Consider the following 22,049-nt stretch of genomic DNA (forward strand, 5'->3'; position numbering starts at 1 on the left):
GGGATGGAGCCCAGCTGACTTGCCTGTCCGCTGAATGGTCTGCCGCCGAGTGAGACCGGGGCAGAGGTATGAGCCTACACATCTGCATCCCGTGACGTCACACAAAGCCACATGCCTACAAGGGATCTCGTATCTAAAGCACATGGATGATACTAATATGCTATGCTATATAATACTGGGAATACAGGGATCAGGAACTATGCTGACAGGTACAGCGTTCCTTAGTGCAGGGGTCTTATCTGTCTCCACTGTGGAGGTACAGCGTTCCTTATTGCAGGGGTCTCATCTGTCTCCACTGTGGAGGTACAGCGTTCCTTATTGCAGGGGACTTATCTGTCTCCACTGTGGAGGTACAGCGTTCCTTATTGCAGGGGTCTTATCTGTCTCCACTGTGGAGGTACAGCGTTCCTTATTGCAGGGGTCTTATCTGTCTCCACTGTGGAGGTACAGCGTTCCTTATTGCAGGGGTATTATCTGTCTCCACTGTGGAGGTACAGCATTCCTTATTGCAGGGGTCTTATCTGTCTCCACTGTTGAGGTACAGCGTTCTTTATTGCAGGGGTCTTATCTGTCTCCACTGTGGAGGTACAGCGTTCCTTATGGCAGGGGTCTTATCTGTCTCCACTGTGGAGGTACAGCGTTCCTTATGGCAGGGGTCTTATCTGTCTCCACTGTGGAGGTACAGCGTTCCTTATTGCAGGGGTCTTATCTGTCTCCACTGTGGAGGTACAGCGTTCCTTATTGCAGGGGTCTTATCTGTCTCCACTGTGGAGGTACAGCGTTCCTTATTGCAGAGGTCTTATCTGTCTCCACTCTGGAGGTATACAGCGTTCCTTATTGCAGGGGTCTTATCTGTCTCCACTGTGGAGGTACAGCTTTCCTTATTGCAGGGGTCTTATCTGTCTCCACTGTGGAGGTACAGCGTTCCTTATTGCAGGGGTCTTATCTGTCTCCACTCTGGAGATATACAGCGTTCCTTATTGCAGGGGTCTTATCTGTCTCCACTGTGGAGGTACAGCTTTCCTTGTTGCAGGGGTCTTATCTGTCTCCACTGTGGAGGTATACAGCGTTCCTTATTGCAGGGGTCTTATCTGTCTCCACTGTGGAGGTACAGCGTTCCTTATTGCAGGGGTCTTATCTGTCCCCACTGTGGAGGTATACAGCGTTCCTTATTGCAGGGGTCTTATCTGTCTCAACTGTGGAGGTACAGCGTTCCTTATTGCGGGGGTCTTATCTGTCTCCACTGTGGAGGTACAGTGTTCCTTATTGCAGGGGTCTTATCTGTCTCCACTGTGGAGGTACAGCGCTCCTTATTGCATGTGTCTTATCTGTCTCAACTGTGGAGGTACAGCGTTCCTTAGTGCTGGGGTCTTATCTGTCTCCACTGTGGAGGTACAGCGTTCCTTATTGCAGCGGTCTTATGTCTCCACTGTGGAGGTACAGCGTTCCTTATTGCAGGGGTCTTATCTATCTCCACTGTGGAGGTACAGCGGTCCTTATTGCAGGGGTCTTATCTATCTCCACTGTGGAGGTACAGCGTTCCTTATTGCAGGGGTCTTATCTGTCCCCACTGTGGAGGTACAGCGTTCCTTATTGCAGGGGTCTTATCTGTCTCCACTGTGGAGGTACAGCGTTCCTTATTGCAGGGGTCTTATCTATCTCCACTGTGGAGGTACAGCGGTCCTTATTGCAGGGGTATTATCTATCTCCACTGTGGAGGTACAGCGGTCCTTATTGCAGGGGTCTTATCTGTCTCCACTGTTAAGGTACAGCGGTCCTTATTGCACCAAGTTTTAAAAACGATAAATACTTACACTCCCCTAATGCCAGATAATTGTGGTCATGTGCGCGCTGGTGGTCATGTGCACACTGGTGGTCATGCGCACACTGGTGGTCATGTGCACACTGGTGGTCATGTGCACACTGTTGGTCATGTGCACACTGGTGGTCATGCGCACACTGGTGGTCATGTGCACACTGGTGGTCATATGCACACTGGTGGTCATGTGCACACTGGTGGTCATCTGCACACTGGTGGTCATGTGCACACTGGTGGTCATGTGCCCACTGGTGGTCATGTGCACACTGTTGGTCATGTGCACACTGGTGGTCATGCGCACACTGGTGGTCATGTGCACACTGTTGGTCATGTGCACACTGGTGGTCATGTGCCCACTGGTGGTCATGTGCACACTGGTGGTCATGCGCACACTGGTGGTCATGTGCACACTGGTGGTCATATGCACACTGGTGGTCATGTGCACACTGGTGGTCATCTGCACACTGGTGGTCATGTGCACACTGGTGGTCATGTGCCCACTGGTGGTCATGTGCACACTGGTGGTCATGTGCACACTGGTGGTCATGTGCCCACTGGTGGTCATGTGCACACTGGTGGTCATGTGCACACTGGTGGTCATGTGCACACACGTGGTCATGTTCACACTGGTGGTCATGTGCACACACGTGGTCATGTGCACACTGGTGGTCATGTGCACACTGGCGGTCATGTGCACACTGGTGGTCATGTGCACACTTGTGGTCATGTGCACATTGGTGGTCATGTGCACACTGGTGGTCATGTGCACACTGGTGGTCATGTGCACACTGGTGGTCATGTGCACACTGGTGGTCATGTGCACACTGGTGATCATGTGCACACTTGTGGTCATGTGCACACTGGTGGTCATGTGCACACTGGTGGTCATGTGCACACTGGTGGTCATGTTCACACTGGTGGTCATGTGCACACTGGTGGTCATGTGCACACTGGTGGTCATGTGCACACTGGTGGTCATGTGCACACTGGTGGTCATGTGCACACTGGTGGTCATGTGCACACTGGTGGTCATGCGCACACTGGTGGTCATGTGCACACTGGTGGTCATGTGCACACTGGAGGTCATGTGCACACTGGTGGTCATGTGCACACTGGTGGTCATGTGCACACTGGTGGTCATGTGCACACTGGTGGTCATGTGCACACTGGTGGTCATGTGCACACTGGTGGTCATGTGCACACTGGTGGTCATGTGCACACTGGTGGTCATGTTCACACTGGTGGTCATGTGCACACTGGTGGTCATGTGCACACTGGTGGTCATGTACACACTGGTGGTCATGTGCACACTGGTGGTCATGTGCACACTGGTGGTCATGTGCACACTGGTGGTCATGTACACACTGGTGGTCATGTGCACACTGGTGGTCATGTGCACACTGGTGGTCATGTGCACACTCAACCATCATGCGTCTCAAAGAAGAAAACTGGTATAGACGTGTTAGGAATATAATCAATTCACTTGTGTATAAACAAGAAGATTTATGTCCAAGACACAGTAAGTATTTGCCGAAATCAACATATATATATATATATATATATATATATATATATATATATATATATATATATATATATATATATATATATATATATATATATATATATATATATATATATATATATATATATATATATATATATGTATGTATATGTTGCCGAATAGGTAAAACTTACGATTTTGGCTTAAATAGCAATGCTCTACTTGGTGAATAAGGCAAGCGAAAATAATTTCGCAAAAATTATTTCGAACGTAACGAAAAATATATATTTAATTGTGTTTGTTTATTATTAAACTAATGTGAACTTATCCAAAATTTATTTAATTGGATTTTGCTACAATAAATTGCGCTTGTTATAATAAGGTTAGGTAAGTTTTCTAATTTTTTTTTTGGTAAATAATTATTAAGTTTTGCAAAAACATAAATGAAAAAAAATTGATCTTTAAACGAATAATAGAAAGTTTTAGAAATTGGTTAATTTTAAATGAGTTCTTGCTAAATGACCAGTTTTACGTATTCACCACAACATATATACTACACAAGGTACTGAATTACAGAATCATTGGTATTCTGTCCGTCTCTAGACTACCTTCTCCTTGTCTGGTACAGAAGTTACGTTCATACTGACTGCATGTACACTTGTACATTCCTAACCATACCACGGGCGGGGATAGAACCCGCGATCTGAGAGTCTCAAAACTCAAGACCGTCGCGTTAGCAGGTACTATCCCCGCCCGTGGTATGGTTTGTTTGCAATCGTATCATTACGATTCCGTAAGTCATGCACATTCCTCACTGATGATAACTTCCCTACTATCTACTGATGGTGGTTACTCCAGACTTATGGTAAGTGACCACTTGGAGATTCCAATGGAGACAGAAACTTCTCAACAGAGATCAACAAGAGCAGATACACTGTGTGACAACCGGCAAATATCAAAAAAAAAAATTCTTTCTTTCCCTCTTCATTTACTTGCAGTCTAAGTAAACCATTTGATTAATAATATATTTTATTACTATCATTACAGAAATGACGACGACTGTGCCGGAAGTAAGTGCAACAGTTTTGTTAACTGTGGATAATGTTGTTGCTGATGTTAACATTGAGTTATTCCTGTAATTAACACAGATGTGGTAGTGCCCATCTATTGGAGGGAGCGGGTAATGTTGTTGGTATGGATGATGGTAACGTTGGTATTAACAAGGAGTTACGCTGGTAATCTAATGGCTCTCCTAGCAGTAAGACACATCTCTCAGCCCTACCAGACGCTGAGGGACGTTGTTGACGATCCTTCAGTTACAATGATATGGTCCAAAGGCTCTGCCGTTGGCCCTTATTTAAAGGTGAGTCAGGAGATAAAAGGAACTTTGATTTACCATCATTGTATGCGAGAAACATTTCTTTATAAACAATAGTGTAAAAGTACGTAGAAATTTAAAACATTTATTATTTTTACAGAACAAAAATGAATAAGAAAATTTTATATAATGCACTTGAATGTTACGCTACTTAGGAACACGTGATAAAATATTCTTTAGTCTTAGAGTTGTCAGAAGTGGAATAATCTGGAGAGTAAAGTAGTGGAGGCAGGATCCATACATAGCTGTGAGAAGAGGTATGATAAGACTCTAGAAGTGGGGTAGAAAGTGATCTAGTAGGGGCTAGCAAAGAGGCGGGGCAGGAGCTGTAACTCGACCCTTGCAACAATACATATGTGAACACATATAGGTGAGTACACACACCGGCGGCAGCTACATAAGGTATTGTCGCAGGTGTCAGAGACTGATATCAATCTAAGTTACTCGTCTTTGAGATGCTTTACCTAGTTATTACAAACAATTCTAATGGAATGAGTAGTTTAAAAATATAAACAATATACATTTGGATGTAAGTTTTTTTTTGCGACTGCAACGAGGAAGCGGCAACTGAAGATATTATCCCACATCTCCAACATTTTACATTATTACATTTCTGCAAAATGGAAATCGTAAAAGCGTGAAAACGTATCTACAATATGCATTAGTACTGAGCTGCATCATAAAGTGAAGGAAGTCGACTTCTTTGTTAAGCATTATCATTCTCACACCTCGTAAGCACTACAATGATCTTCATCCTGCTGTTTCCGATATATCTCATAATTTTAGAAATATTTAGGAGTTCTGCCAAACCTGTGATAAGTGAGGTATCCTCTAGACTCAGTGATTGTAGTTGATTTGTTCAGAGTATTGAACTCTGATTGAAGGACACGCACATGCCAACCCACCTTGTATAGAAGGGACATAGAACAATAAGGATATCCAGATGTTGCATATGCGTCTTAACTTTCACCTTTGCCTTTATTAGACTAGAGAGTTCCTTGTCTAGAAACTTGATTTACGGTCAGGTACAGCAGACCTTTATTGTGTACCAGTGATCGTAATACAGGGATTGCAATTTCGAAAACCGAACTGTTTGTTCTTAATTAATCCTCTTCTTTCCAGCTGCTCCAATACTTCCTTCCTGATAATCTTCTACATTCCTTAACATACTATGAGTCTTAATGCAAAAAACCTGAAGTTCGATGAAAGCTATTCTCTATAAAATAGGGATTTATTTTGTGTGTGTGTATGTGTAATCACCTATTTATACTCACCTGTTTGTGGTCGCAGGGGTCGACACTCAGCTCCTGGCCGCACCTCTTTATTGGTCGATACTAGGTCCTCTCTCTCCCTGCTCCATGAGCTTTATCATACCTCGTCTTAAAACTATGTATTTTTCCTGCCTCCACTACATCACTTGCCAGACTTTTCCGCTTCCTGACAACTCTATGACTGAAGAAATTCTTCTTAACATCCATTTGACTCATCTGATTCTTCAACTTCCAATTGTGACCTCTTGTTTATATGTCCCATTTCTATAGAACAACTTGTCTCTGTCCACCTTATCTATTCCTCGCAGTATTTTGTGTCGTTATCATGTCGTCCCTAACCCACTTGTCCTCCAGTGTCGTCAGGCCGATTTCACTTAACTTTTCTTCGTAGGACATTCCCCTTAGCTCTGGAACTAGCCTTTTTGCAAACCTTTGCACTTTCTCTAAGTTCTTGACACGCTTGACCAGGTGTGGGTTCCAAACAGGTGCTGCATACTCCAGTATGGGCCTGACGTACACGGTGTACAGTGTCTTGAGCTATTCCTTACTGAGGTATCGGAAGGCTATTCCCAGGTTTGCCAGGCGCCCAAATACTGCAGCAGTTATTTTGTACTGATCGACACCATGCCCAGCCCTTCTAGGGCAGGGTAGGTGCCTGAGCCAGAGCTTGCAGCTCACAAGACTGTCATTCCCATTAACCCCCTTGTGGCGGGGATGACAGACCAGAGAGGCCTAGCTTCTCCCTACGAGCCCCGTGAGGGCGGGGAATGTGGCAAGGCCTGAGGACAGTTGATCCCAAAGATGAGGAGGGTACTTGTGCCTCTTCCCACGGAAGACTTAGGTCTCAGACACTCCCTAGACAAGGAGCCAAGGCCGGACCACCACTTGGAAAAGGCCCGGGCCGGGAGAATACCAGCGAAAAAAAAATTAACTGGTTGATGTGTGCTTCCGGAGACGTGTTCGGTATTATACTCACCCCACGATCTTTCTCCATGAGTGAGGTTAGCAGTCTTTGGCCACCTAGCCTATACTCTGTCTGCGGTCTTCTTTGCCCTTTCCCGATCTTCATGACGACGGGATTAAATTCGAGGAGCCAGTTGCTGGACCAGGCTTGCAGCCTGTCCAGGTCTATTTGTAGTCCTGCCTGATTCTTATATGGTTTAATTCTCCTCATTAACTTCACATTATCTGCGAACAGGGACACTTCTGAGTCTATCCCTTCCATCATGTCATTCACATATACCAAAAATAGTACTGGTCCTAGGACCGACCCCTGTGGGACCCCGCTCGTCACAGATGCCCACTGTGATACCTCATCACGTACCATGACTCGTTGTTTAATCCCTGTCATGTATTCTCTGATCCTTTGCTGTGCTCTTCCTGTTATACGTGGCTGATCCTCTAGTTTTCGCCCTAATCTCTTATGAGGAACTGTGTCGAAGGCCTTCTTGCAGTCCAAGAAAATGCAATCAACCCACCCCTCTCTCTCGTGTCTTCTGTTACCTTTCCATAAAACTCCAGTAGGTTTGCGACACAGGATTTCACTTCCCTGACAACATGCTGGTTGTCATTTACAAGCTTGTTGCTTTATAAGTGCTCCACCACTCTCCTCCTCATAATCTTCTCCATTACTTTGCATATTATACACGTCAGTGACACTGGTCTATGGTTATTGCCTCGTTTCTGTCTCTTTTCTCATAAATGGGGACTACATTTGCTGTCGTCCATACCTCAGGTAGTTGCCCAGATTCAAGGGATGTGTTGCAATATGTGGTTAGTGGCACACACAACGTCCTTGCTCCCTCCCTGAGAGATGTCCGGTTCCACCGCCTTTGAGGTGTCAAGTTCATATAGCTTCTTCACCTCCTCCTCGGTTGTGTGTATTTCATCCAGCAGTTTTTGGTATATCCCTTGTTGGTGTATTCCCTTATGCTGACTTCCTGGAGTCCTTCCTGTCTCTATTGTGAATACTTTCTTAAATCTCATGTTGAGTTCCTCACATACCTCTTGGTCGTTTCTTGCGAACTCCCCCCACCTCTTTCCTCAGCCTGATCACTTGGTCTTTGACTGATGTTTTCCTCCTGATGTGGCTACATAACAGTTTCGGGCCAGACTTGACTTTCGATGCTTTGTCATTTTCGTACTGTCGCTGGACCTCCCTCCTTATCTGTACATACTTGTTTCTGGCTCTTCGACTAATCTCTTTATTTTCCTCTGTCCTTTGTCTTCTGTACTTTTTCCGTTCTCGAGCGCACTTAGTTTTTGCCTCCCAACACTTGAGTAAATCAAGGGCTCGTTCTGGCCTTCCCATTATTATTGTTGCCCCTGAGAACAAACCTCTCCTCTGCCTCCTTGCATTTTGTTGTCACGTAGTCCATCACTTTGCTTACTGATTTTCCTACCAATTCTCTGTGTGTGTGTGTGTGTGTGTGTGTGTGTGTGTGTGTTTCATTTGATCCATTCATTTATTTTTTTACTTGAATAATAAGTAACAAAGTTTCAGTCAGCAGAGTCTGGCATATACCGCGATATTGCTGACGCTGAGAAGGTTGGTCGACTCATCTGGAGAACACACCCGCAGTTCCCAGAAGCAATAGACACACTGGTGCGACGGGGTGACCATGTCCTCATAGACGTCGATACTGCCATCAGAGATCATCTTGCTCAAGACTTTACAAAAACAGGTAACTTTCCTACAAAATTCTTGAGAACCTTTATTTTAAATGATATACAAAGGTTCATATATATACATATAAGGTTTCTGATTTCTGCTGTTCACGGTGATGCGCCGACGAATTTAAGTTGAGCAACTTTTAAAACTCCGACTACGAGAGTGTGTAGATGTTCCTCAGAACAAGGTAGGTTTAAAGTTAATATTCAGGACCTGAAGCACAGAGAGAGTCTTATGGCAACCTCAAAAATCGTCAAATCACTAACTCAAAACATATATTGCCTGGAAGTGAACGGACCAGACGCTGCATATGCAGTTTCAGGTATGCCTGGAGGGTGAATAAGGGGTTAACGCCCCCGCGATCCAGTCCATGACCAGGTATCCTATGCTGGTTTACAACATGCACCAGGTAGCCAGGTAGTCCGTCAAATCCTAACTTTACAGTCACGAAGCTAAACGTACAAAACAACTAATAATATAAATCAAGATATTTTCGCGTTATTTTAACAATTAGACTAAAGAAGATACATACATAATAATTATGGCGGCATAATTCTGAAGACTCTACTGAACATTTGTATGTACTCACCTAAATGTGGTAGCAGGGGTCTAGACAGCTCCTGGCTCCGCCTCTTCAATGGTCGCTACTAGGTCCACCCTCTCCATGCTCCATGAGCTTCGTCATACCTCTTTTTAAAGCTATGTATTGGTCCTGCCTGCACTACATCACTTTCCAGACTATTCCATTTCCTGAAACCTCTGTGACTGAAGAAATGCTTCCTGACATCCCTTTGACTCATTTGAATTTTAATCTTATAAATGCGGCGCCTGGTTGCTTTGTTCCATCTCTGGAACATCTTGTCTTTGCCCACATTATCAATTCCTCGCAATATTTTAGATGTCGTTATCATGTCTCCCTATCCCTCCAGTCCTCCAGTGTTCTGAGGTCGATTTCCCTTAACCATTCCTCGTAGGACATTCCCGTTAGATCCGGAACTAGTCTTGTTGCAAATTTTGCACTTTCTCTAGTTTATTGACATGCTTGACCAGGTGTGGGTTCCAAACTGGTGCTGCATACTCCAGTATGAGCTTGACGTACAAGGTGTACAGTCTTGAATGATTCCTTACTGAAGTGTTGGAACTCTATTCTTAGGTTTGCCAGGCGCCCGTATGCTGCAGCAGTTATCTGGTCGATGTGAGCCTCAGGAGATGTGCTCGGTATTACACTCACCCCAAGATCCTTTTCCTTGATTGAAGTTTTCAGTCTTTAGCCCCCTAGCCTGTACTCTGTCTGCGGTCTTCTTTTCCGTTCCCCGATCTTCATGAGTTTGCATTTGGCGTGGTTCAATTCCAGGAGCCAGTTGCTGTACCAGGCTTGATGCCTGTCCAGGTCCCTCTTATAGTCCTGCTTGATCCTCATCCGATTTAACTCTCGTCATTAACTACACATCATCTGCAAACAGGGACACTTCTGACACCTCTTCCGTCACGTCATTCACATACACAGAAACACCACCGGTCCTTGGACTGACTCCTGTGGTACTCCGCTCGTCATAAGCTCCCACTCTGACACCTCGTCACGTACCATGAGTCGTTGTCGCCTCCCTGTCAGGTATCCGCCGTTCCATTGCAGTGGCTTACTTGTTATGCGTGCCTGATCCTTAAGCTTTTGCACTAATCTCTTGTGTGGAACTGTGTCGAAAGCCTTCTTACAATCCAAGAAAATGCAGTCTACCCACCCTTTTCTCCCTTTTCCTACTCCCATTACCTTGTCATATAATTCTAATAGGTTTTTGACACAGGATTTTCCTTCCCTGAAGGCGTGCTGTTTGTCTTGTATAAGCTCGTTCCTTTCTAGGTGCTCCACCACTCTCTGATAATCTTCTCCAAGACTTTGCTTACTATACATGTCACTGACGCTGGTCTGTAATTTATTCCCTCGTATCTATCTACTTTCTTAAAAATTTGGACTACATTTGTAGTCTTCCACACCTTATGTAGTTGTTCAGTTTCAATGGATGTGCTGAAGATTGTTGTTATTGGCACATGCAGCATCTCTGGTCCCTCTCTGAGGACCCACAGAGAGATGTCTGGTATCTAGTTCACTTAGCAGCTTCACCTTCTCCTTGCTTGTGTGTATTTCATCCAGCACTTGTTGGTGTATACCTTGTTTGTGTACCCCACTATTCCAGCTCTCTGGAGTCTTTCCTGTCTCCATTGTAAATACTTCTTTAAATCTCATTTTGAGCTCCTCACATAGTTCTCGGTCATTTCATGTTAACCATCCTTCATCAGTCTTATTACCTGGTCCTTGAATGTTGTTTTGCTCCTAATATCGCTATACAGCAACTTCAGGTCCGACTTGGCTTTCCATGCTATGTCATTTACATATTGCTGTTGGGCGTCTCTCCTTATCTGTTAATATTCGTTTCTGGCTCTTCTACAAATGTCTCTATTTTCCTGAGTCCTTTGTCATCTATACTTTTGCCATTCTCTAGCGTTAGTTTAATAGTTTAATATGTTTATTATGCACCCAATACCCATCCTGTGGGCGGTAGTCAAAAGATTACAGAGGTACATAATTGGTCCAGGGACTGGACTCCAAAGTTTTGATAGCTGAGCAAGTTACAGAGGTAATGAACTCACAATTTACAAAGGTAATGAACTCACAATTTACAAAGGTAATGAACTCACAATTTACAAAGGTAATGAACTCACAATTTACAAAGGTAATGAACTCCAGGTAAGTCTGGTCACAATCATGACAAGTTACAAAGGTATTTACAGATTACAGAGGTAAGTAATGGGTCCAGGGACTGGGCCCCCAAAGTTTTGATAGCTGAACTAGGTACAAAGGTAATGAGCTCACAAGTTACAAAGGTAATGAATTCTGTAGAATGGTTACTTACGTTTATACTTTGGCTACAATCATGAACAAATTATAGAGTAATGAGCAATTCACACTTCCACACCCGGTCACAACTGTAATGAGTTATTGGTGCAAATATTGATTGTTGAGTCACACACACCACACACACACACACACACACACACACACACACACACACACACACACACACACACACACATGGAGAGCCAGGATGTTGGACGTGGTGCTGGAAAACCTCATGCACCAACATGTTAAGGACACTACCAGAGTGAGAGGGGAGGATGAACCAGCAAGATTGGACCTTGTGTTCACCCTGGGCAGCTCAGACATTGAGGATATCAAGTATGAGAGTCCCCTAGGAGCTAGCGACCACGTGGTTCTGTGCTTTGAATACATAGTAGAGCTGCAAGTGGAGAGAATAACAGGAGTAGAATGGGAAAAGCCTGACTATAAAAGAGGGGACTACATAGGGTTGAAGAACTTCATGCGGGAGGTCCAGTGGGACAGAGAACTGGCAGGAAAGCCAGTAAATGAAATGATGGAATATGTAGCAACAAAATGCAAGGAGGCAGTGGAAAGGTTCATTCCCAAGGGCAACAGTAACAACGGGAAGACCAGAACAAGCCCCTGGTTTACCCGACGGTGTAAGGAGGCAAAAACAAAGTGCAATAGAGAATGGAAAAAGTACAGAAGGCAGAGAACACACGAAAATAGGGAGATCAGTCGCAGAGCCAGGAATGAGTACGCACAGGTAAGGAGGGAGGCCCAGCGACAGTATGAAAATGACATAGCATCGAGAATCAAGACTGACCCGAAACTGTTGTATAGCCACATCAGGAGGAAGACAACAGTCAAAGACCAGGTGATCAGATTAAGGACAGAAGGTGGAGAACTCACAAGAAATGATCAGGAGGTATGTGAGGAGCTGAACAGGAGATTTAAGGAAGTTTTTACAGTAGAGACAGGAAGGGCTGTGGGAAGACAGCACAGAAGGGAACATCAAGAGGGAATATACCAACAAGTGTTGGATGACATACGAACAACTGAGGAGGAGGTGAAGAAGCTCTTAAGTGACCTTGACACCTCAAAGGCGATGGGACCGGACAACATCTCCCCATGGGTCCTTAGAGAAGGAGCAGAGATGCTGTGTGTGCCTCTAACCACAATCTTCAACACATCCCTTGAAACTGGGCAACTACCTGAGAAATGGAAGACAGCTAATGTAGTCCCCATATTTAAGAAAGGAAACAGAAACGAGGCACTAAACTACAGACCTGTGTCTCTGACATGTATTGTGTGCAAAGTCATGGAGAAGATTATCAGGAGGAGAGTGGTCGAACACCTGGAAAGGAACAAGATTATAAATGAAAACCAGCATGGGTTCATGGAAGGCAAATCTTGTATCACAAACCTCCTGGAGTTTTATGACAAGGTAACAGAAGTAAGACACGAGAGAGAGGGTTGGGTAGATTGCGTTTTCCTAGACTGCAGGAAGGCCTTTGACACAGTTCCCCACAAGAGATTAGTGCAGAAGCTGGAGGATCAGGCACACATAAAAGGAAGGGCACTGCAATGGATAAGGGAATACCTGACAGGGAGGCAGCAACGAGTCATGGTACGTGAAGAGGTATCACAGTGGGCGCCTGTTACGAGCGGGGTCCCACAGGGGTCAGTTCTAGGACCAGTGCTATTTTTGATATATGTGAACGACATGATGGAAGGAATAGACTCTGAAGTGTCCCTGTTCGCAGATGACGTGAAGTTGATGAGAAGAATTAAATCGGACGAGGATGAGGCAGGACTGCAAAGAGACCTGGAGAGGCTGGACATGTGGTCCAGTAACTGGCTCCTCGAATTCAATCCAGCCAAATGCAAAGTCATGAAGATTGGGGAGGGGCAAAGAAGACCGCAGACAGAATATAGGCTAGGTGGACAAAGACTACAGACCTCACTCAGGGAGAAAGACCTTGGGGTGACCATAACACCGAGTACATCACCGGAGGCACACATCAACCAAATAACCGCTGCAGCATACGGGCGCCTGGCAAACCTGAGAATAGCGTTCCGATACCTCAATAAGGAATCGTTCAAGACACTGTACACTGTGTATGTTAGGCCCATACTGGAGTATGCAGCACCAGTCTGGAACCCACACCTGGTCAAGCACGTCAAGAAGTTAGAGAAAGTACAAAGGTTTGCAACAAGGCTAGTCCCAGAGCTCAAGGGAATGTCGTACGAGGAAAGGTTAAGGGAAATCGGACTGACGACACTGGAGGACAGAAGGGTCAGGGGAGACATGATAACGACATACAAGATACTGCGGGGAATAGACAAGGTGGACAGAGATAGGATGTTCCAGAGAGGGGACACAGGGACAAGGGGTCACAACTGGAAGCTGAAGACTCAGACGAGTCACAGGGACGTTAGGAAGTATTTCTTCAGTCATAGAGTTGTCAGCAAGTGGAATAGCCTAGCAAGTGAAGTAGTGGAGGCAGGAACCATACATAGTTTTAAGAAGAGGTATGACAAAGCTCAGGAAGCAGAGAGAGAGAGGATCCAGTAGCGATCAGTGAAGAGGCGGGGCCAGGAGCTGAGTCTCGACCCCTGCAACCACAATTAGGTGAGTACAATTAGGTGAGTACACACACACACACACAGGTGGACAAAGACGGGATGTTCCAGAGATGTGACACAGACACAAGAGGTCACAATTGGAAGTTGAAGACTCAGATGAATCAAAGGGATGTTAGGAAGTATTTCTTCAGTCATAGAGTAGTCAGGCCATGGAATAGCCTAGAAAGTGATGTGGTGGAGCGCCAGTGCCATTTGCCATTCTCTAGCCATTCTGGTTCGTTCTGGTCTTCCCATTCTTTCTGTTGCCCTTGGGAACGAACCTCTCCTCTGTCTCCATGCATTTTGGTGTCACGAAGTCTATAATTTCATTTACTGATTTTCCCACACATTCTCTTTTCCACTGAACCTCTAGCAGAAAATTCCTCATCCCTTTGTAGTCCTCCCTTTTATAAAGTGGCTTCTGTCCAACTCCTCCTGCTTCCCTCTCTACTTGTAACTCTATTTATGAAGCTCAGAATCACCAGCTGTGAGGGGCTTTTCGTATGTGATGTTTTTAATGTCTGAAATACTCAAGGTAAGTAGGAGGGCCATCCTTGCTGGTTCATCCTCTTCCCCGTCTGTCTGGCAGTGTCACTATCATGTTGATGCATGAGATTTTCCAGTACCACCTCCAACATCTTGGCTATCCATGTTTCGGGTCCCCCATGCGGCTCCATGTTTTCCCAGTCAGTAGCCTTGTGATTGAAATCACCCATGACTAGTAAATTTTCCCTACGCAAGTGAGCCCTTCTGGCCACCTTAGTGTGTCCACCATTGCTCTGTTGTTCTCTTCATATTCTTCTCATAGCCTCCTGTTGTTCTGTGGCGGGTTGAGAGAGATGGGGAGAGGGAGAGAGAGGGGAATAAGGGGAAGGAGAGAGAGAGGCAAAGAGGGAGAAAGAAGGGGAGAGGGAGAGAGAGGGGGAGAGAAAGAGAGGGAGAAAAGGGGGGTTGAGAAAAAGGTGGCGAGAGAGAGAGGAGCGAGGGAGGGGGAGAGTGGTAGGGTAGAGAGAGAGGAGAGTGAGATGGAGAGAGAGTGGGAGAGAGAGAGAGAGAGAGAGAGAGAGAGAGAGAGAGGTTGAAAATTTCAGAAAATTTAAGGATATCCATAATCCTGTGGTATATGTGGATACAAGCCTGGAGCTACAGGAGGAAGGTTCAGAAGTCCTACCTCAGGGACTCCTGTCCAAAGATCAAGACTGCCCTCTTGGGCTGTGTTGTAAAGCTGTAGCTAAGATAATCCATCACAGAGAAGCACTTCATGAGCTCCTCAAATCAATAGATAACCTACAAGCTATTGTAGAAGGCCAGTGCAAGCCTGCATCAAGTGACGTAAGCTGCTCAGCTGATGGTGACACTATTGACAAAGACTGGAAGTCCCACACTGAGCTTAACTCAGGGGTAAACAACTGGTGGAATTCTGTCATCGCTAAGGTCCCACAGACTGACAGAGTTCAAAACACTACCTTTGGGAATTCTAACACTATTCCTCTGACCACCACAGAGGGAACAAATCCTCTTCCCAGCAACGAGGGAAGCCTTGGATCTGTTAATTCTCCTACACCTGACATCTCTGCTTCAGCCACTGCCAGTCTACTTGACAGTGCACATACCATCTCTGATCCTACACCTGTCAGCACACCTGCCGACATTATTCTAGAATCTGGTAGCAGTGCTTCGTCAGCAAGTTCTGAGCCAGGAGTTTCTCCACCAGAGAACGGTGCAGTTAATGATCAGGGAACTATCACTGCACCTGATCACCTACTGCGCCGAAGTACGAACAGCAGGGACACATCTGTCAGAACTGGTAGAGGACGGGGTGGAGGACGTGGAGGAGGACGTGGAGGCGGAAGACATCTACAGCGGTCTCACCCTCCACTAACACAGTTCCAGCGGCAGAATCTGAGGACAAATCTGCAAAACACAGGAGGTGCAACAAATCCTAGTCCACCCTCCCAGGCACCTAGGCTGTGCTCTCGCTGTCACCGGAAGGGGCACACTGCCAACAACTGCCTGCGAGATACCAGGTGTAATTACTGCTACAAGAAAGGACATAAGGAGGACCAGTGTCGGAAGAAAAAGGAACTTGACAGACAGGGCCACCTGTTTAGAGACCTGTTCTCAGAACAAACCAGCAGGATCTCTGAATTGGTGAACACTCTCACACGTCACCCACTTAGCTACTCCTATCCCAGCCCAGCAGGTGGGATTGTGCCTTATACAAGACCACAGACTTACATCCCTGCAGCTGCCTCAGTACCCTACCTCTCTCAAGGGCAGGCACCTTACATTCCCTACACACCCACCACCTCAAGCTGATCACTTCATCATGAGGAGCCAGTCTATCAGCATCCTGTCGGCCAACATTAGAGGTTTCATTACTAATGTTGGAGAGCTCACACATAGTTTTGTGAACACTCGACGTCCCGACATGATAGCTGTTGTTGAAACATTTTTGGATGACAGGACTCCAGAAAATTTTGCAAGAATTGCTGGCTACACCTCATGGATGAGAAGAGACAGGCAAGGGCAAGGAGGAGGTGTTGCTGTGTGCTTCTCTAAAAGTGTTCATGCCCAGCACATTGATGTTGCCACCCCTACACATCTTGAAATGATGTTCTTCAAGCTCTGTATAAACACTAGTACCTCTGTACTAGCATGTGCAATGTACAGACCTCAGTGGCAACATGCAGACCCTATCAACTTCCTAATGGAAAATATTGACTCCCTTCTGCTACAACACAACTGTCAACATATTATAATTGTTGGTGACCTCAACCAGCACCTTATACAGAGGGACTTTGATGACCTTCTTGCAGTGTTTGACATGAGAAACTTTGTTGATTTCCCTACTCATATCTCTGGCTCCTCCCTTGACCCAGTAGTGAGTGATCTGGCAGAAGGCATAGTCACTTGTCAACCCCTCGGCTATGTTGGATCGTCTGACCACAAGGCTGTTTTTACGACACTTAAGATCCCAACAGAACGAGGTGAGGAGTCCACACGCACAACCAGGCTATGGGAAAGAGGTAATTGGCCAGCCCTTTGCTCTGAGCTCGCCACCACCGACTGGAATGCTCTTCTCCAAGGGGATGTTGACAACCAAGTGAAAGCCTTCACTGGACACATCCTTAATCTACAACAAGAACACATTCCTCACCGGCAATATGTGACGAAGCCTACAGATCAGCCTTGGTTTGGCTTTCGTTGTAGAGAGGCTGCTACTGCTAAGTACAAAGCATGGCGAAGGTATAAGAGACATCCTACCACCTATAACAGGAACTTGCACATGCAAGCCTGTAGGCATATGGGTGATGTTCAAAAGTGGGCCATTGCTAAATGGGAGGTGGACACTAAAAGAAAGTTAGCATCAGGTAGGGTAGGCTCCAAAACCTGGTGGTCCCTGGTCAATGACAGACAAGGTTATCTGCCTGATGAACTTATTCCACCTCTAAATCGTCAGGATGGGACCACCTCTACTAGTAGTCAAGAGAAGGCGGACCTCTTTGCTGAACACTTTGCTACCAAAATGCAAGTTCCTGATCCAGCAAGGGACCCTCCTTGGCTAGCTGCAAGAACTGTGTCAAAACTGTCAGTGGTGACAATAAGGCAGGAGGAGGTGCATTTCCTACTTAAATCGCTTGACCAAGAAAAGGCTGTGGACCCAGACAAGTTGAGCCCAAGATTGTTGAGAAGATGTGCAGACCAGCTAGCAGCACCTCTAACTCGCATCTTTCAGCACTGCCTAGTACAGTGTAAATGGCCCTCTCTATGGAAAGAGGCAAATGTAGTCCCTGTTCACAAAAAAGAAGAGCAGAGCAGAAATCAGCAACTACAGACCAGTGTCACTCCTGTCAATCACTGGTAAGATCCTTGAGACAATAATCTCAAGACAAATGACAGAGTTTTTTGACTGCCACTCACTACTTTGTGATCGTCAATATGGCTTCAGGGAAGGTTACTCTGCTGCTGATCTGTTATTAAACCTCTCCACTAAGTGGCACCAGTCACTGGATGAATCCAAAGTCAGCTGTGTGGTAGCACTGGACATTGCTGGCGCTTTCGACCGGGTGTGGCACCAGGGCCTCTTAGCAAAACTTCAAGCACTGGGAATTGCAGGCTCTACGCTATGTCTCCTCAGTGATTACCTTCATGGTAGATCTCTAAGTGTAGTTCTCAATGGAATGGAATCAGCAAGACATCCTATTGGGGCTAGTGCTCCACAAGGAAGCGTGCTGGGTCCATTGTTATGGAATGTCTACTTCAACGACCTTCTTCATCTCATCCCAGAATCACATGCATATGCAGACGACTGTACACTGACATTCACTTATCCAAGAGAAGAAATGCCAGCTGCTCTAAGCTACATCAATCACCAGCTGAGAGCTATATCAGCTTGGGGAAATAGATGGCAAGTAACATTTGCACCTGAGAAAACGCAAATGATTATCGTCTCTAGGCACCATGATGGTAATGCTGGTGCAGTAGTAAGGATGAATGGGAGGATGTTGGCACCTGGAGAAGAAGTTGATATCCTTGGGGTGAAATTTGACTCCAAACTAACCATGAAGAACCATGTTGTAAATCTTGCAAACAAGGCAGCCAGGAAGCTTACAGCACTTCGCCGTATCTCCCATCTGCTTGACAGTAGGGGTTGCAAGATCCTGTACGAGGCACAAGTACGCTCACACCTTGAGTATGCTCCACTTTCTTGGTTTGCCTGCCCCCCCTCTCATCTGCGACTGCTTGACAGAGTAGAGAACAGAGCAAGACGTCTCATCTCTCGCCTGGACCCATCCTGGATAGATCTGTCATTTCAGCAGAGCCTTCAACATAGGAGGGATGTGGGTGGCCTTACTGTTATGTACAAGGCCAATATTGTCAAAATACCACACTTGGATCCACTTCGAGGACAGCGTGAAACAAGCTTTTATGCCACAAGACGGGCAGAAAGCAGCAACTTCACTCTCGCTGTACCCTTCTCCAGAACATCACTCCATCTGAGATCATACATACCCAGGATGACTCGAGTATGGAACACATTCGTACAGCATAATGATGTCAACGAGATAAAGTCAGTTGATCAAATGAAAATGCTGGCCCACAGATGGCTCCAACTTCATCCTGTTCCCTACTTGTATGTCTCATACCAATAAAAATCTTTCAAATGAGTTGATGTAGGTAACAGGTCTTAGCTTGTCAATAAAGTTAGGAATCCTCAACTTGTAAATAACTTGTCAATAAAGCTAGATTAGCCCTGTCAAACCCTGTGAAGAGAGAGAGAGAGAGAGAGAGAGAGAGAGAGAGAGAGAGAGAGAGAGAGAGAGAGAGAGAGAGAGAGAGAGAGAGAGAGAGACAGAGAGAGAGAGAGAGAGAAAGAGAGGGAGGGTGTGTGTGTGTGAATATGTTTGCAGGTGTATGTGTACTCACCTATTTGTGTTTCGGAATATATGTGTGTGGGTTTATGTGAGTGTGTGAAAAGTAGTGGGTGGGAGTGTTTGTTTGGGTATGTTAGGGTGTGTGAGTGGGTACGTACGGTTCACGTGTTACACGTGTTGGTGCTGTGCTCCTTTGACCTGACCTGACCCAGCAACCTCACACTAGCTTGTACCTTCTATGCTTATCCTTCTTCCAAATAGGTGTCCTAATAGGCACCTATCTGCATCCCCGGCTTCTGCTTTAAATTATCAATTACTGTTCATTATTGAGTTCTTAATACCCCCTTCCTTTTCATACTAAGAGAGTGACTCCCTGAGACCATGCATAGGTGAACACTTGCGACGCAGCCTGTGGATTATCCGACACGTTATGTACTGGTTTAGTACCTCCACGTCTATTTCAACAATCAAATTCAAAATTCACATTTTTATTTCTTTGCGTAACTGACATGTGTAACTGACATGTGTAACTGACATGTGTAACTGACATGTGTAACTGACATGTGTAACTGACATGTGTAACTGACATGTGTAACTGACATGTGTAACTGACATGTGTAACTGACAAGTGTAACTGACAAGTGTAACTGACAAGTGTAACTGACATGTGTAACTGACATGTGTAACTGACATGTGTAACTGACAAGTGTAACTGACAAGTGTAACTGACATGTGTAACTGACAAGTGTAACTGACAAGTGTAACTGACAAGTGTAACTGACATGTGTAACTGACATGTGTAACTGACAAGTGTAACTGACATGTGTAACTGACATGTGTAACTGACATGTGTAACTGACATGTGTAACTGACATGTGTAACTGACAAGTGTAACTGACATGTGTAACTGACATGTGTAACTGACATGTGTAACTGACAAGTGTAACTGACATGTGTAACTGACATGTGTAACTGACAAGTGTAACTGACAAGTGTAACTGACATGTGTAACTGACATGTGTAACTGACCTGTGTAACTGACATGTGTAACTGACATGTGTAACTGACAAGTGTAACTGACAAGCGTAACTGACATGTGTAACTGACATGTGTAACTGACATGTGTAACTGACATGTGTAACTGACAAGTGTAACTGACATGTGTAACTGACATGTGTAACTGACATGTGTAACTGACATGTGTAACTGACATGTGTAACTGACAAGTGTAACTGACAAGTGTAACTGACATGTGTAACTGACAAGTGTAACTGACATGTGTTTCTGACATGTGTAACTGACATGTGTAACTGACATGTGTAACTGACAAGTGTAACTGACAAGTGTAACTGACATGTGTAACTGACAAGTGTAACTGACAAGCGTAACTGACATGTGTAACTGACATGTGTAACTGACAAGTGTAACTGACATGTGTAACTGACAAGTGTAACTGACATGTGTAACTGACATGTGTAACTGACATGTGTAACTGACATGTGTAACTGACAAGTGTAACTGACAAGTGTAACTGACAAGTGTAACTGACATGTGTAACTGACATGTGTAACTGACAAGTGTAACTGACATGTGTAACTGACATGTGTAACTGACAAGTGTAACTGACATGTGTAACTGACATGTGTAACTGACATGTGTAACTGACATGTGTAACTGACAAGTGTAACTGACATGTGTAACTGACATGTGTAACTGACAAGTGTAACTGACAAGTGTAACTGACAAGTGTAACTGACAAGTGTAACTGACAAGTGTAACTGACAAGTGTAACTGACATGTGTAACTGACAAGTGTAACTGACATGTGTAACTGACAAGTGTAACTGACATGTGTAACTGACATGTGTAACTGACAAGTGTAACTGACATGTGTAACTGACATGTGTAACTGACAAGTGTAACTGACATGTGTAACTGACAAGTGTAACTGACAAGTGTAACTGACAAGTGTAACTGACATGTGTAACTGACAAGTGTAACTGACAAGTGTAACTGACATGTGTAACTGACATGTGTAACTGACATGTGTAACTGACATGTGTAACTGACATGTGTAACTGACATGTGTAACTGACATGTGTAACTGACATGTTATAAGGAGTCTATTCCCATGGATAGTTTACAATGTTTAATTACAATTTTGATTTTGAAGTGCAAAGAAAACCACTATCATGCCGAAGCATTTTTATATATATAATATATTCCTGTTAACTGCTCCTCTTTCACTGGTCACACACTGATTTCACTTATCTCTTTTAGGTAACACATGTGGCAACACCGCCTGTACCACACTAGGCCTGCCGTCTCGTTTTTTCACCACCAATATCACTTTCAAGATCACTTATAAAATTGTGGCTGTCACCACACTTATCTGACACAGGGCAACTTATATATCACTTCAGGGGTTGTTCACTGACCCTGGCACATATAATGGCCCCCAGCAGCATCCTTGGGTACCCCACTAAATGTTTAAATTCACAGAGCAGTAATGTTGTGTAATTCCCA

The 22,049-nt window shown here is 45.0% G+C and overlaps 1 protein-coding gene across 1 annotated transcript in view; it reads left to right on the top strand.

Moving 5' to 3' along the window:
• Positions 1-22,049, top strand: part of LOC128702064 (probable glutamate receptor) — a 90,853-nt gene that overhangs the window by 62,291 nt on the left and 6,513 nt on the right. The window contains exons 10-11 of the mRNA XM_070101507.1: positions 4,472-4,686; positions 8,476-8,656. Coding sequence (XP_069957608.1) covers positions 4,472-4,686; positions 8,476-8,656 — 396 coding nt within the window. The remainder of the gene's footprint in view (positions 1-4,471; positions 4,687-8,475; positions 8,657-22,049) is intronic.

The sequence above is a fragment of the Cherax quadricarinatus genome, chromosome 77 (genome assembly GCF_038502225.1).
Source record: "Cherax quadricarinatus isolate ZL_2023a chromosome 77, ASM3850222v1, whole genome shotgun sequence".
In the NCBI taxonomy this organism is placed as follows: domain Eukaryota; kingdom Metazoa; phylum Arthropoda; class Malacostraca; order Decapoda; family Parastacidae; genus Cherax; species Cherax quadricarinatus.